The sequence below is a fragment of the Emys orbicularis genome, chromosome 3 (genome assembly GCF_028017835.1).
Source record: "Emys orbicularis isolate rEmyOrb1 chromosome 3, rEmyOrb1.hap1, whole genome shotgun sequence".
Classification (NCBI taxonomy): Eukaryota; Metazoa; Chordata; order Testudines; family Emydidae; genus Emys; species Emys orbicularis.
Window position 1 is genome coordinate 202,696,069 of NC_088685.1, and position 13,082 is coordinate 202,709,150.

General features: G+C 43.4%; 1 protein-coding gene across 1 annotated transcript in view; it reads left to right on the forward strand.

The window, feature by feature from the left end:
* Positions 1-10,786: 10,786 nt before the first annotated feature.
* The window catches only part of KIF16B (kinesin family member 16B), a 191,809-nt gene continuing 189,513 nt past the window's right edge, over positions 10,787-13,082 (forward strand). The window contains exon 1 of the mRNA XM_065401493.1: positions 10,787-10,849. Coding sequence (XP_065257565.1) covers positions 10,814-10,849 — 36 coding nt within the window. The 5' untranslated portion in view covers positions 10,787-10,813. The remainder of the gene's footprint in view (positions 10,850-13,082) is intronic.

The window sequence follows — 13,082 nt, forward strand, 5'->3', positions numbered from 1 at the left end:
TGTGAACCCAAATGTGAATTTTCTATTGAAAACGTGAGGAAGTCTTTTTGGCCACCACAGCTGGATGATGATGAAAACAAAATTCTAATTACCCCTTTAATGTCATGGCAGCAGCAAAAAATTAAGCCTGAAATGTACTTAATAGCCTTTATTGGGCATTAAATCCTGGTAGTAGTCCTTAATGAAGAGTTGTGCCTATGCGAAGTTTGGGCACGACATAGCACTCCTTTTCAATTATGGCATAGTTTTGTTAATTTTTTTGCTTCAGTAGGCAATGGGGTGCCTCTTTCCCTCCCCCCCATTCCATCTTGTATCAATACTGCGCCCAATCCAATATTAGAAGCATCAGTACGTAGCACAAATGGTTTGTTAAAATCAGGGCTGACTAAAACAGGTTCTTTAGACAAAGCATCTTTTATATTCTGGAAGCCTTTCTCACAAGCTTCTGTCCATACCAACCTGTCTAGTTTCCCTTTTTTTGTAAGGTCTGTTATGGGGTCCACAGTGTCACTAATCCCCTTTACAGACCCATGATAATAGTTGGTCAGACCAATAAAGAATTGGACTTGCTTCTTTGTTCTAGGGGCAGGTCAGCTCCTAATGGCCTCTACTTTTAAGGGGTCAGGGCGGTGGATCAACCCACTGCCCATCCTGTGCCCTAGGTAGGATACCTCTGCAGCCCCCGTTTTGCATTTCGAGACCTTGACAGTGGCAGGTTATGATACCATAACTACAGATACCAGCTTTCTGGTTAAAGTGCATTAGCAAAACTCTGTTCCTGATCTGAGATTTTCTTCGCAAAGGGTAAACCCCTTTCTTTACGTAACTTTCTAAAGTCTTTTGAGTTAAGATCCTCATGATTGTGGTTCACCCATTGTGACTAGTCTTTAACCCTTAAAACGCTCAATATGAAACTTAAACTTTTAAATAGCGTTGGGTTCTAATCTTTAAGCCCAATTGACTTGTGGCATGTGAATCCTGTTCGACTACGCCAATTGTCACATGGTCTGGTATGATTTACAATCTCCGGTCAGACTATCAGAAAACAGGACAGACACCCCAAACTGGTGGTATATTCTATAATTAGATTTCACTAAACCAGTAACAAATGTATGCTCCTGGATTACTATATTAGTCTTACAAGGAGCAGACAGTCCACTTAGACTCTCCAGCCCCTCTTTACTACCCAGACAAAGTGGACTTAGTGATGAAAGTTTATTAAAACAAAAAAGCCCCTCACATTAGGTTACTACCAACCCCAGAGGGTCAGTCACTTACCCCCCAGTTAATGTATACTGTGGATCATACACCAAAGACAACACTGACAGCCAATTTCTCTAGTAAACTAAGGCTATGTCTACACTACAGAGTTTTGCTGACAACAGTTATGCCGCTTTAATTAAACTGCTGTTGCATATCTACACTATGCTGCTTGTGTCAGCAGAGTGCATCTACTCTAGCGGCTCTTGCATTGACACAGAGAGTAGCGCACCGTGGGTAGCTATCCTACTGTGCAGCTGGCCACAGGATGCTTTGGGAAGGGTTTGCAATGCCTCATGGGGCAGGTACAGCATCACATGATGCAGGTTTCTGAATCCTATCGTTCCATGGGCATCCTACTAGACTGCCAGCCGCTTTTCAAGTGCAATGAGGTGGGGAAAGGGGAGACTGTGTGACGGCAAGCGTGTGTGTGCGCGCATAGGGTGTGTGTGCAGGGGGAAGTAGGGTTGCCAATTTTGGTTGGATGTATTCCTGGAGATTTCATCACATGACATAATCTTTAATTAAAGTTCAATCTTTAATTCCTGGAGACTCCAGGCCAATCCTGGAGGGTTGGCAACCCTAGGGGGAAGAGACAGAAACTGCGTGTTGGGGAAGTGTGGGAGAGACTGTGTGTGTGAGTGTATATGTAAGAGAGAGTGTGTGTGTCTGCATGCTGTCTCTTTAAATTCAGACAGCAGCTTCAGCAGTCTCGCCACACACCCTGCCCCCGCAGCACCCTGCTCTGCCTGCCTGCCCGGGAGAGCTACATTCCACATTAATGGTTCTCAGTTCTCCCACAGCCTCCTCAGTGCTGGAAGCGGCATCCTCAGCAGCTCTTTGAGCTCTCCAGGCTGAGGAACGTCAAAGCTTCCTGGAGCTTTGAAAGGGGAAGGGCACATGCCTGCATAGCTAGATGCAGGGCAGCTGAGCTCAAAACAATGAGCAGAGTGGTCACGGCAAGCATTGTGGGATACTGAGGGAGGCCAGGTATGTTGACAAAATGAATGGCAGTGTCTACACTGATGCTTTGACACTTTAACTTTGCCGCAAAAAGCTTTATGCCTCTCGTTGAGGTGGTTTTATTTTGTTGGCAAAACAGCAGAGTTTTGCTGCCAAAAGTAGCTTTATAGTGTGTACACCTCCACTGTTTTGTCGGCAAAAGGCAGCTTTTGCTGACAAAGCTGTCTAGTGCAGACAAGGCCTTACTAAAGATTTATTAGCTATGAAAAAGAAATGAGTTCTTGAGATGTTAAAGGAGATAAAATATACTAACAGGTGATTCCAAGTTTGTAAGTCCAATATGATAGCAGAGATGTCGTAATCTGCTAGTTTTTCATAAATCTCTCAGGGTTACCTAGACTAGCTCTGGGGATCTCTGTCCAGTCGCTCAGTATTCCAGCCTTTCCAAATCCATTAGTTCAGAGATATAGGATTACTCCCTGGATCCAGTCTTATAGCTTTCTTCCCTGGAAAGCAATCTGGCAAGTGTTTCCATCACAGCATGGGCTTTTCCTCTGTTGACTAAACACAGTCTAAAACAATGACCCATGCTTTGAAGTTAGCATGCTTCTTCATTTACGGTTCCAAGGCTCCCATTTGATGGGTAAATGTAATGTCAGCACAATGTGATAGCCAGAAACAATCCTTCATTAATTTTTCATGAAGCTTTACACATTAAGTAAAATCACATCCTAATACTAATACACCTTTGATTTAGGATTGTCTAATTACAGGGTATACACAATGTAACTACATGTAACGTGATAGCACACAACAGAATACAGAAGGTGAAAACAAAACAATCATCATTTCTTTTGATCTATTCTAACAAGTGAATTGGCTTGAACACACACTGTGACATTTTATTATTTATTTATTTATTTGATATTCACATACAAGTGAATTGCTCTAGTCTGAGCTGGCAACCTGCTGGACAGCTCCACAAGGGCACCAAGTGGTACCTCAGTCTGTGAAAACTTAGGGTATGTCTACACAGCAGAGAAAACCCCACATGTCTAGTTGCTGTGTAGACATACCCTTAAGGTCTCCCCTTCTCCTTACAGGCATAAGATCTACCAGCCATATCTTGGGTCTCTTTTACCTCTGGAAGCTGACCCTTGTTGCCTTTATCCATAGGGGATGCAAGTTGCAACAAAGTAAACATCCCTATATTTCGCCTAATGTGAAAATTCCTATTCTTATTCCTTTCAGCCTAAACTGTGCTTTCACAATGCAGTGAGGCACAGAAGGTGAAAACCCTCTGGACGCCCTCCTAATTTGTCCCAACAGGAAAAAATTGCTTTCTGTTTCCTCAAACAGGTGATTAGTCAGATGCAAGCAACCTGGGACCACAGCTCAACATACCTAAATCACAGTGTGGAAAAGAGCAGCAAGAGAGCTGTTGGACACCTGGGAAGGCTTTAAATTGACTGAGAGTTAATTGTCTTCCTCTCCCCAGCTGGCCAATGGCAGTAGTGAAGACCCTTCCCTTTCTTAAAGCACAATTCCACATGCACTTCGAGGCACGAGGAGGGGCTAAGCTGCGACATGTTCGAGCACTTCCTCTCTGCCTCTCTCCAGGAGTTGGCCATCCCCCCATTGGTCCAACCCAACTCCTCTTCTTCCCTATCTTTTCATGTTAAGAGAGGCGTGACATTGCTTTAGAGCAGCCTGCACCTTATTTCTCAGCCTGAGAGGGCCCAGCTGCTAGTGTGTGTGTGTGTGTGTGTGTGTGTGTGTGTGTGTGTGAGAGAGACTGCAGATGTGTGAAACACTTGTAGCAGAATCTTCCTGAACTGCCTAAGACAGTGGCTCTCAACCTTTCCAGACTACTGTACCCCTTTCAGGAGTCTGATTTGTCTTGTGTACCCCCAAGTTTCATCTTTCTTAAAAACTACTGGCTTACTTTTGTATTTTTCTGTCTGATTTTATGTCATAGCACATTATTACTGAAAAAATTGCTTACTTTCTCATTTTGTCTGTATTAAGTTTTAGTTTGTACCGACTTCACTAGTACTTTTTATGTATCCTGTTGTAAAACTAGGCAAATATCTAGATGAGTTGATGTATCCCCTGGAAGACCTCTGCATACCGTGTACCCCTGGTTGAGAACCACTGGCCTAAACATCAGGGCCATGAGAAAACTGGAGTGAAGAAAAAAGTGTGGATAAAATCATCCTTGTGCTCAAATCATCCTTGTGAATAGTTAATAGTACAAAATCCTTCATCTGCTCTTCAATTAAAACCAGTACTGCTTGATGTTGGATTAGTTGTCTGCAGTTTAGAATATATTCTTGGGAATTTATCACAGAACGTTTTTCCTTTCATTTTAGCATGCTTTCAAGGAAAATTAGTAGTATCTTTTATGAGAGCGAGGCTTAGTCTGCAAGTTGAGTAGTCTCTGTGTTGCCATTCTGTAACGGCCTTGGAAGTGCTATGAAATAGATCACCTTTAAAAACACTGTATTTGAAAAGGGCTTTGATGGTTTTCTGTGTATTTTTTTTCCCCTTTTTGTTTTTTATTGATAACAAAACAAGTCTTGTTCCTGGTACTGGTTCTCTTCCTAAAATTTTCCTCTGTGACATCACAATTGACTACTGTATAAGTAATTCAATGATAAGCATAAAACCATGCCTTCCTTGTGGGAATAAGCATCAAGAGCAGATGAATACCTCATGAGTAATCAAATAATAAAGAACAAAGACAGTTGAATTATTTCTAGGTGTTTTCCAATTTTCAGCAGCACCTTAAAGGTGAACTGTGAAGCAAAGGCAAAAATTGTGCCCTTTTGCTGCTCTATGTATAAAAATGGCATCCCAAGATTGCCCTTCATTTGTTTGTATCAGGGGTCGGCAACCTTTCAGAAGTGGTGTGCCGAGTCTTCATTTATTCACTCTAATTTAAGGTTTCGCGTGTCAATAATATATTTTAACGTTTTTAGAAGGTCTCTTTCTATAATATATAACTAAACTATTGTATGTAAAGTAAATAAGGTTTTTAAAATGTTTAAGAAGCTTCATTTAAAATTAAATTAAATTAAAATGCAGAACCCCCCGGACCGATGGCCAGGACCCGGGCAGTGTGAGTGCCACTGAAAATCAGCTCGCGTGCTGCCTTTGGCACGCATGCCATAGGTTGCCTACCCCTGGTTTATATGTTTTCTGTGCCAGGACTTTCCAGTTCTTGGTTGCCTTTCCTTGTGGGAGAAATTTGACAAAGGCTTGTGAAGGACTGGAATAGTGACATCACAAGAGGATGTAATGAGGTGTACTCTGTTCCTTGAAATGTGGGGGGATAGTTTTAATGGTTTGGCTTGGATTTCATGCCCATACAGTGGGAAAAAACCTCCTCTTATGTGGGCTGGCCAGATCTAAAGTCCAAGTGTATAGGAATAAGAAGGACTACTTGCCTGCTTTCTCCCTCTGTGGAGTAGTTGAGCGAGGAACTAGAATCTTGATGGGGAATGGGTAGTAATGCCGCGCATAGAGAAAGCAAGGGAGAAAAAATGACTCAGAAGTGTCTCTAAGTCACAGTTTCTCAGTTCTTCTCCTGGATCAGTACAGTTTATGTACCAGCCCACCTCGTGGCTCTGCCTAATGTCGGATCCTAGCCCTATAAAAGTGAAGAAGAATTATTAAATCTGTGAGCAGATAATCCACTTGTCAGACATACAGACTAATGTTAGAGCAGGGGTCGGCAACCTATGGCACGCGTGCCAAAGCCGGCACGCGAGCCGATTTTTAATGGCACACTGCTGCCTGCCGGGGTCCCGCTCAGCCCGCTGCTGAACCCCGGCAGCGGGCTGAGCCGGACCCCGGCAGGCAGCAGCGTGCCATTAAAAGTCCTGCCCGACTCAGCCTGCTCTTCTCCGCCTACCGCTCTCTCTGGCGGGGGCAGGGGACAGAAGCAAGCTTGGTCCTGCCGGCTGCTGCTGTAGGGCAGGCTCCGCCGGCAGCCAGGCTTCCCCCTCCCCCGCCTCATCCCCCAGCGTGGTGCGTCGAACCCCGCCTCCTCTCCCTCCCTGCCGCCGATGGCCCTTGCGAGGGAGGGGAGAAGAACAGCCCCAGTGCCCTCACTGCTCAGACCAGTAAGGAGGTGGAGAAGAGGCGGGGGAAGGAGGGTAGGAGCGGGGCATATCCCTCCAGCCCCCTGCCGTGAGCCGCAGGGGGCAGGGAGCACCCCCCTGATCCCAGCCCACCCCCCCAGCCCTCTGCCCTGACTCTTGCACCCCAGCCCCCTGCTTCCGCCCCACGACCCCATCCCTGATTCCTGCACCCTCCACACATACCCAGCCCCCTCACACCCCATGCCCTGACTCCTGCACCCCCACATGCCCCCAGCCCTCTGCTCTGCACCCCCTTGCACCCCAGCTCCCTGCATCCCCCCCATGACCCCATCCCTGACTCCTGCACCCTCCACACATACCCAGCCCCCCCACACCCCTTGCCCTGACTCCTGCACCCCGCACATCCCCACCCCCCACCCTGAGCACCAGGTTGGCAGTGGGCTGAGCGGGGCCGGCAGCTGGGACCCTGGCTGTCAGGAGCCAGCGGACGGAACCCCAGACCGACAGTGGGCTGAGCCGCTCGGCCCGCTGCTGGTCTGGGGTGCCGGCCCCGCTCAGCCCGCTGCCGGTCTGAGGTCCCAGCCACTGGTCCCGCTCAGCCTGCTGCCAACCTGGGGTTCTGGCTTCTGGCCCCTTGTCAGCTAGGGTTCCGGCCGCAGGCCCCACTCAGCCCGCTGCCAGCTTAGGTGAACGGAACCCCAGGCTGGCAGTGGGCTGAGCAGGCCGGCGGCTTAAGATCAGCATTTTAATTTAATTTTAAATGAAGCTTCTTAAACATTTTGTAAACCTTGTTTACTTTACATACAACAGTAGTTTAGTTGTATTATATATAGACTTATAGAGAGAGACCTTCTAAAAAACGTTAAAATGTATTATCGGCACGCAAAACCTTAAATTAGAGTGAATAAATGAAGACTCGGCACACCACTTCTGAAAGGTTGCCGACCCCTGTGTTAGTGTACCTTAATTTCTGATGTTGGTACTCTTGATACTGAAACACGGGGCTGATATCCGTAATAGTTCTCCAGAATTTTTCCCCCTACGGTCTGGGTGAATATCTGAATTTAGTAGTACTAGAGGGTTAATACTAAATACTTAGTTAAAATATTTCCTGACATCTGTGTCAAGCAATTTACCTGTCTTGATCACTTTATAACCTTGGTTCTGAGCCAAGAGGTCATAGGTTGTAAGCTTAATTATAGAGCTCGGCATAGTGTATGAAGTGGCAGTGGTGAAAGGCTGAAAATTGGAGTGGAGCATTAGCTTGAGAATAGATCTGATTTCAGAGGAAACAAGTTCTTTCAGTGCAATAAATGATCACGCCATTAAACGTGAACTCGTTTTGGTAGCCTTTCCCTTTATTTTACTTTGTATAACGAAGGGAAGGGAAATAGAGGCTTGTATCTTATTTGTGGTGATAATGTGTTTTTGGGCAGTGTTTGAAGCTCATGTCTAAATTGTGAACTACTGCTCAGATTGCATGTAAGTACTGTGTATTGTAAAAGTTGCTAACTGCAATAGGCTTCTTTTCAGGCCTTCAATGCTCATATAATGGTAATGGGACAGTGAATGGCAGCTTGTTACTTTGCTTAATTTTTTGGTAATTAAGATGAAGCGTGCAGTCCCAAATGTTTTGAGCAAAATTCAGTTCCAAATAATACGTGTATAAAGACTTCAGCGGAGTAATGTTAGACTGCATTATGGCTACATAATTGGTCTCCATTTAGATTTTAAGGGACCCTGTCAACTTACAAAAATCACGTATTGGAAACCTAATAAAGCTTATGCCCAAATAAATGTGTTAGTCTCTAAGGTGCCAGAAGGACTCCTCGTTATTTTTGCTGATACAAACTAACACGGCTACCACTCTGAAACCTAGTGTTGGGTGGTAGATTGAGATTGTCTCTTACACCATCTCCTGGTAACAATACCACTGGAAACCTTTCTCCATTTCCCCTGTCTGTCACCAGTACCAGAATTATTTTGCTTCAATCTGTAAATATAGAGCTAGTCAGGGAGCTGGAAGAAGTTGTGAAAAAAAAATCAATGTTATAAAGAGATCATCCTCAAAGGCAGTTCTAGTGTTTTTTCTGGTAAATCTAAATTCAAATTACAGCATTAACTATACACTATTAAAAGTCTGTTTTTATTGCGTTAGAAAATAATGTAATCATGTATTGATATTTAAATAAGCATCTTTATTGGCTTATTATTTATTATCTTTTGTTCATTGAGTTTTTAAAATGGCTCTCCTGTTCCTTCAGAATTACTTCTAGAAGGAGACTGACTGGGGTAAAGGGTGACTTATCAATGAACAAGGATTAAGAAGTGATGTTCCAGCCTACCATTTGGAGGGAAATATTAAACCAAAAGTCTTTCCTTGGTCCGCTTGCGCTTGGCAAGGCTATTCCTTGGCTGGGAGGGGAGAGGGAAGAAGTTACTCCCTGATATTTTTCATTTTAATCTGGCCTAAGTAAATATCAAATCATGAAAACACGGTTATTATTTTAACCTCTTTTACTTTGCTGTGTGTCAGTCAGATATGATTATTTATTTGCTAGCTGATTTGTCGATCTGATATTTGTAGAAGCTGATGTGATTTTTGACTAATATTGTGAATATAATTTTGTCTGGTGTACAGCACTACTTGCTCTTTTAGTTTAGCTTTTATATTTCACACATTTTTATAATGCATGGGATGTTATGTGTAACAATATTTTTAATGGGTAACCTTATTAAAACAAATGTAATTACAAATATACATATGGACTACTCATGTTTTATAGTTAGGTATAATGAAATCAAATCTCTGCAACAGGTTGGCACATGCTGTTTCCCAGACACTGAGTTGGCTCTTTCCTGATATTTCAAACAGGCAGGAATGCTGATTATAATGTAGTTGCTAACACTTGAGAATGTTTTCCAAGATCAGTTATCCAAATAATTCTCCAAGTCGCCAGCCACTAGAGGGGTTTGTGTGAGGGAAACTGATCTAGTGAGATTGTAGCTTGCTCTTTCTTTGGTGTCTTCAGGTGTTCATGGGAGGGCATACGTCAGGGCCGTAATTCGATTATCTCCTGCCCTGTCCTGGCTTTTCCAGGGTTGATCTCCTTTGTCTTCCCCACTCTCTGCTGCAGAATTGGACAGATTTTTGTGGAACAGCTGCCCGAGGGGTGGGTGGGGGGGCGCAGTTAGACTACAGGAGGAGAGAAGCATGCCCCCTGTGGCTACAACCAAAGTCTCTAGAGCTGCCAACTCCAAGTATTTAAAACACTCAGGCTACGTCTTCACTACGGGGGGGGGGGAGGGAGGGTCGATTTAAGATAAGCAAATTCAGCTACGCGAATAGCGTAGCTGAATTCGACGTATCGCAGCCGACTTACCCCGCTGTAGGGACGGTGGCAAAATCGACCTCTGCGGCCTCCCGTCGACGGCACTTACTCCCACCTTCGCTGGTGGAGTAAGAGCGTCGATTCGGGGATCGATTGTCGCGTCCCGACGGGGCGCGATAAATCGATCCCCGAGAGGTCGATTTCTACCCGCCGATTCAGGCGGGTAGTGTAGACCTAGCCTCAGTCTCTCCCCCTCCCCCCCAATCATTAGCATTAAAAAATACATTTTGGGTTCTTGATGTTTGCCATGAAGCAGTGGTGGGCCCATGGCCACACGCAGCCCATCAGGGTAATCCTCTGGCAGGCCACGAGACAGTTTGTTTCCCATTGGCCGGGAACAGCGAACCACGGACACTAGGCGCTGCAGGCAGCCGTGCCTGCGGACAGTCAATGTAAACAAACTGTCTTGTGGCCCCCCCAGCGGATTACCCTGATGGGCTGCATGTGGCCGTGGGCCACAGGTTGCCCACCAATGCCATGAAGGCTAGTTTGTTGTTTTAAATGAAAGCTGAGATTCTAGCAGCTGGGACATCACAAAAAACACCAAATATTGTGAAACTTTTTAAGTAAAATTGTGAGAGTTGTCAACACTGAGTCTCTCTAAGGAAGAATTGCAGTTAAAACAGTATTCAGTCCATTACCTAGGCCGTGTAGCCAAGTTGGGTCCTGGTTCAGGCCAAAACAGAATTGTTGCCAACTCGGTGGAAAGAGTTAAGATTTCCTTCATAATGCTTTTTAGAGCTAGCTGGAGAATGCTCCCAACAACTTCACCAGGCTTTGGATCAGATCTGCCAGTAAGAGAAAACTATTAATTTAGGTGTCTAATCAAACTTCTGGTGTAGAATTTTTCCTAGAAGGGACTTGGAAATAAGCCCAGGCAATACAAATATATCAGAAATGTAAAGCAATTTGCCTCAATGAAAAAAGAAATTGACTAATATTCATATACAGTGCTAAGTAGTCTTATAAAAACAGTTAATCTTTGATTGCTATGTGCAAGATAAAGTTTTTTTTTTTTTTTTTTTCCAACATACTGAAATCATGCTTTTTATTTACAGGGAAAAGGACCTGGATGCTAAATTTATTATTTCAATGGAAAAAAATAAAACAACAATCACAAATATAAAGGTGAGTGTTCTCATTTGGGAAGGAAAAATTATAACCAAGTTAGCCATCAAAACAAGGTTCTGATAAATAGGTAATTGATAGTGTCCATTTGATATTAGGGAGAGGCCTTTGGTCTCTGGTTTATCTACATCTTTGAAGTGCTGTCTGGAGACCAAGATAGGGAAGTTACTATTGTTTGTTGTACAAATTTCATTTGAAAGGCAATCCATAGGACCTGTTTCTTAAGTATTCCTATTGCTGTGGCCATTCACTTAGCTGGAGGATGAGTGCTTGCAATGGAAAAACATTTATACCCTGTTTCTAATGAACTCCAATTTTCCATCCTGCTGTACAGCCTTCCAAAATTGTAGTGAAAACTTACTAAATCAGGTGGAAGGTCTACTTGCCGCTATTTACTAAGATGATTTAAAAATCTTTTATTAAATTTTTCTTACTTGCCAAAAGACAACTAACTGCACCAGGTATGCAGAGTTTTTCAAGGTGTGCAAAACTCACCTGCAAATATTTAAAGATACGTTCATGTTCTGAAAGCCTCCAATGACAAATGTTAAAGAGGCTTTCAACACATAACTAATTTAAAATCATTTAAGGTCCTAGTTGTGCTGACCATCTCTTACATAAACCATGCTATTACATCTGCTATCAGGAATTAAGCTGGATGTACAAATACCCCAAAGGGGTTATACCATTAGATTTGTATTTATATGGGGTGGCTTTACAAAGACTTTCTTAATACACATGGCTTCTGGGATTTCAGAAAAATGTATAAAATGAAATATATTGTGAATGTATGTGAGATAAATGAAAAAATTGGTGAAAGCTAGCATTTTATGGCAAGTTATCTGCATGCACTCTTGCTATCCTCACCACAGATGTGATATCCCAACATTGTGTATAGTTGGGCAGCACAGAAGTAGGAATTGGCTGAGATTTTTATTTCAAAAGAATTTGAAATGGGAATGAGGGAAAGGTAGAATAAAGTTAAAATATGCTAAATAATCATGCCTCTGTTACTTGATGGATTCAGCAAATTAACATACTTTTAGCTCATTTAACAAAAAATGCAGGTCTTTACTTTAAACTTTTATTATTTAAATAATGCTACATAGTCAAATATCTTTAGATGTTTTTCTTTGTGCTATGGTAGCACCTTCTCATCAGTGCTTTATAAACACTGTTCCAGTGGTTCTCAACTAGGGGTCCGGGGCCCTCTGGGGGGGGGGGGGGGCTGTGAGCAGGTTTCAGGGGGTCTGCCAAGTAGGACTGGCAGTAGACTTGCTGGGGCCCAGGGCAGAAAGCCGAAGCCCCACTGCCTGGGGCTGAAGCCTGGGGCTCCAAGCCTTGCCACCCGTGGCTGAAGTCAAAGCCTGAGCAACTTAGCATCCCAGGGCCCTCTGTGGCATAGTGCCCTGGGCAGTTGCCCTGCTTGCTACCCCCTAATGCTGGCCCTGGCTTTTATGTTCAGAAAAACAGTTGTTGTGGCATAGACGGGCCATGGAATTTTTATAGCATGTTGCGGGGGCCTCAGAAAGAAAAAGGTTGAGAATCCTGCACTATTCTACCTTATGCACCTTTCATGTACACAAGCCTTACAGCCTTTTTATAGCTGAATAAACCAAGGCACAGAAGTTGAAATACTTTTCTTAAGATGACATAGTGAAACGAGTGGCAGAGCTGGAGATAAAATCCAGTATACCTGATGCATAATCCCCCGCTCTTAACAACTACATTATGTTCCTTCCCCGAAAGGAGAATTGTGTCTGTGACTCAGATAGTAGTACATATTGCTAATGTCATGAGCAGTCTGTCTCCAGCATGATAATAGCCTTAAGCTGAAGGCATATATGACCATTTTAATTACATCTGTGCTTTCATATGCAATTCAGTTTGTACATGGCAAAGTGCTTGTTCGTTAAGTAAATGTTTGGAATATTGTCTTAGAATTTCCTACACAGAATTTAACTTGTAATAACTAGTAATAATAAACATTACATAGTAACATAACAAAAATGAGCCATTACATTAAAAGTAATTTAAAATAAAGAGTAACATGCCTACAGTGCTCTTTTAATAAGACTATCCCCCTTCCTATGAAAGCAGATGTTACTTGCTTACTTTTTTCACCACTAAGTATGTATATTTGCATGTATATTTGTTAGAATAACAAAAAGGGATAGCCTTTCATTAAAATGCTCTCTCTTTGTGTGCTCTCGTATGAAGTTTGTGTTCCAAT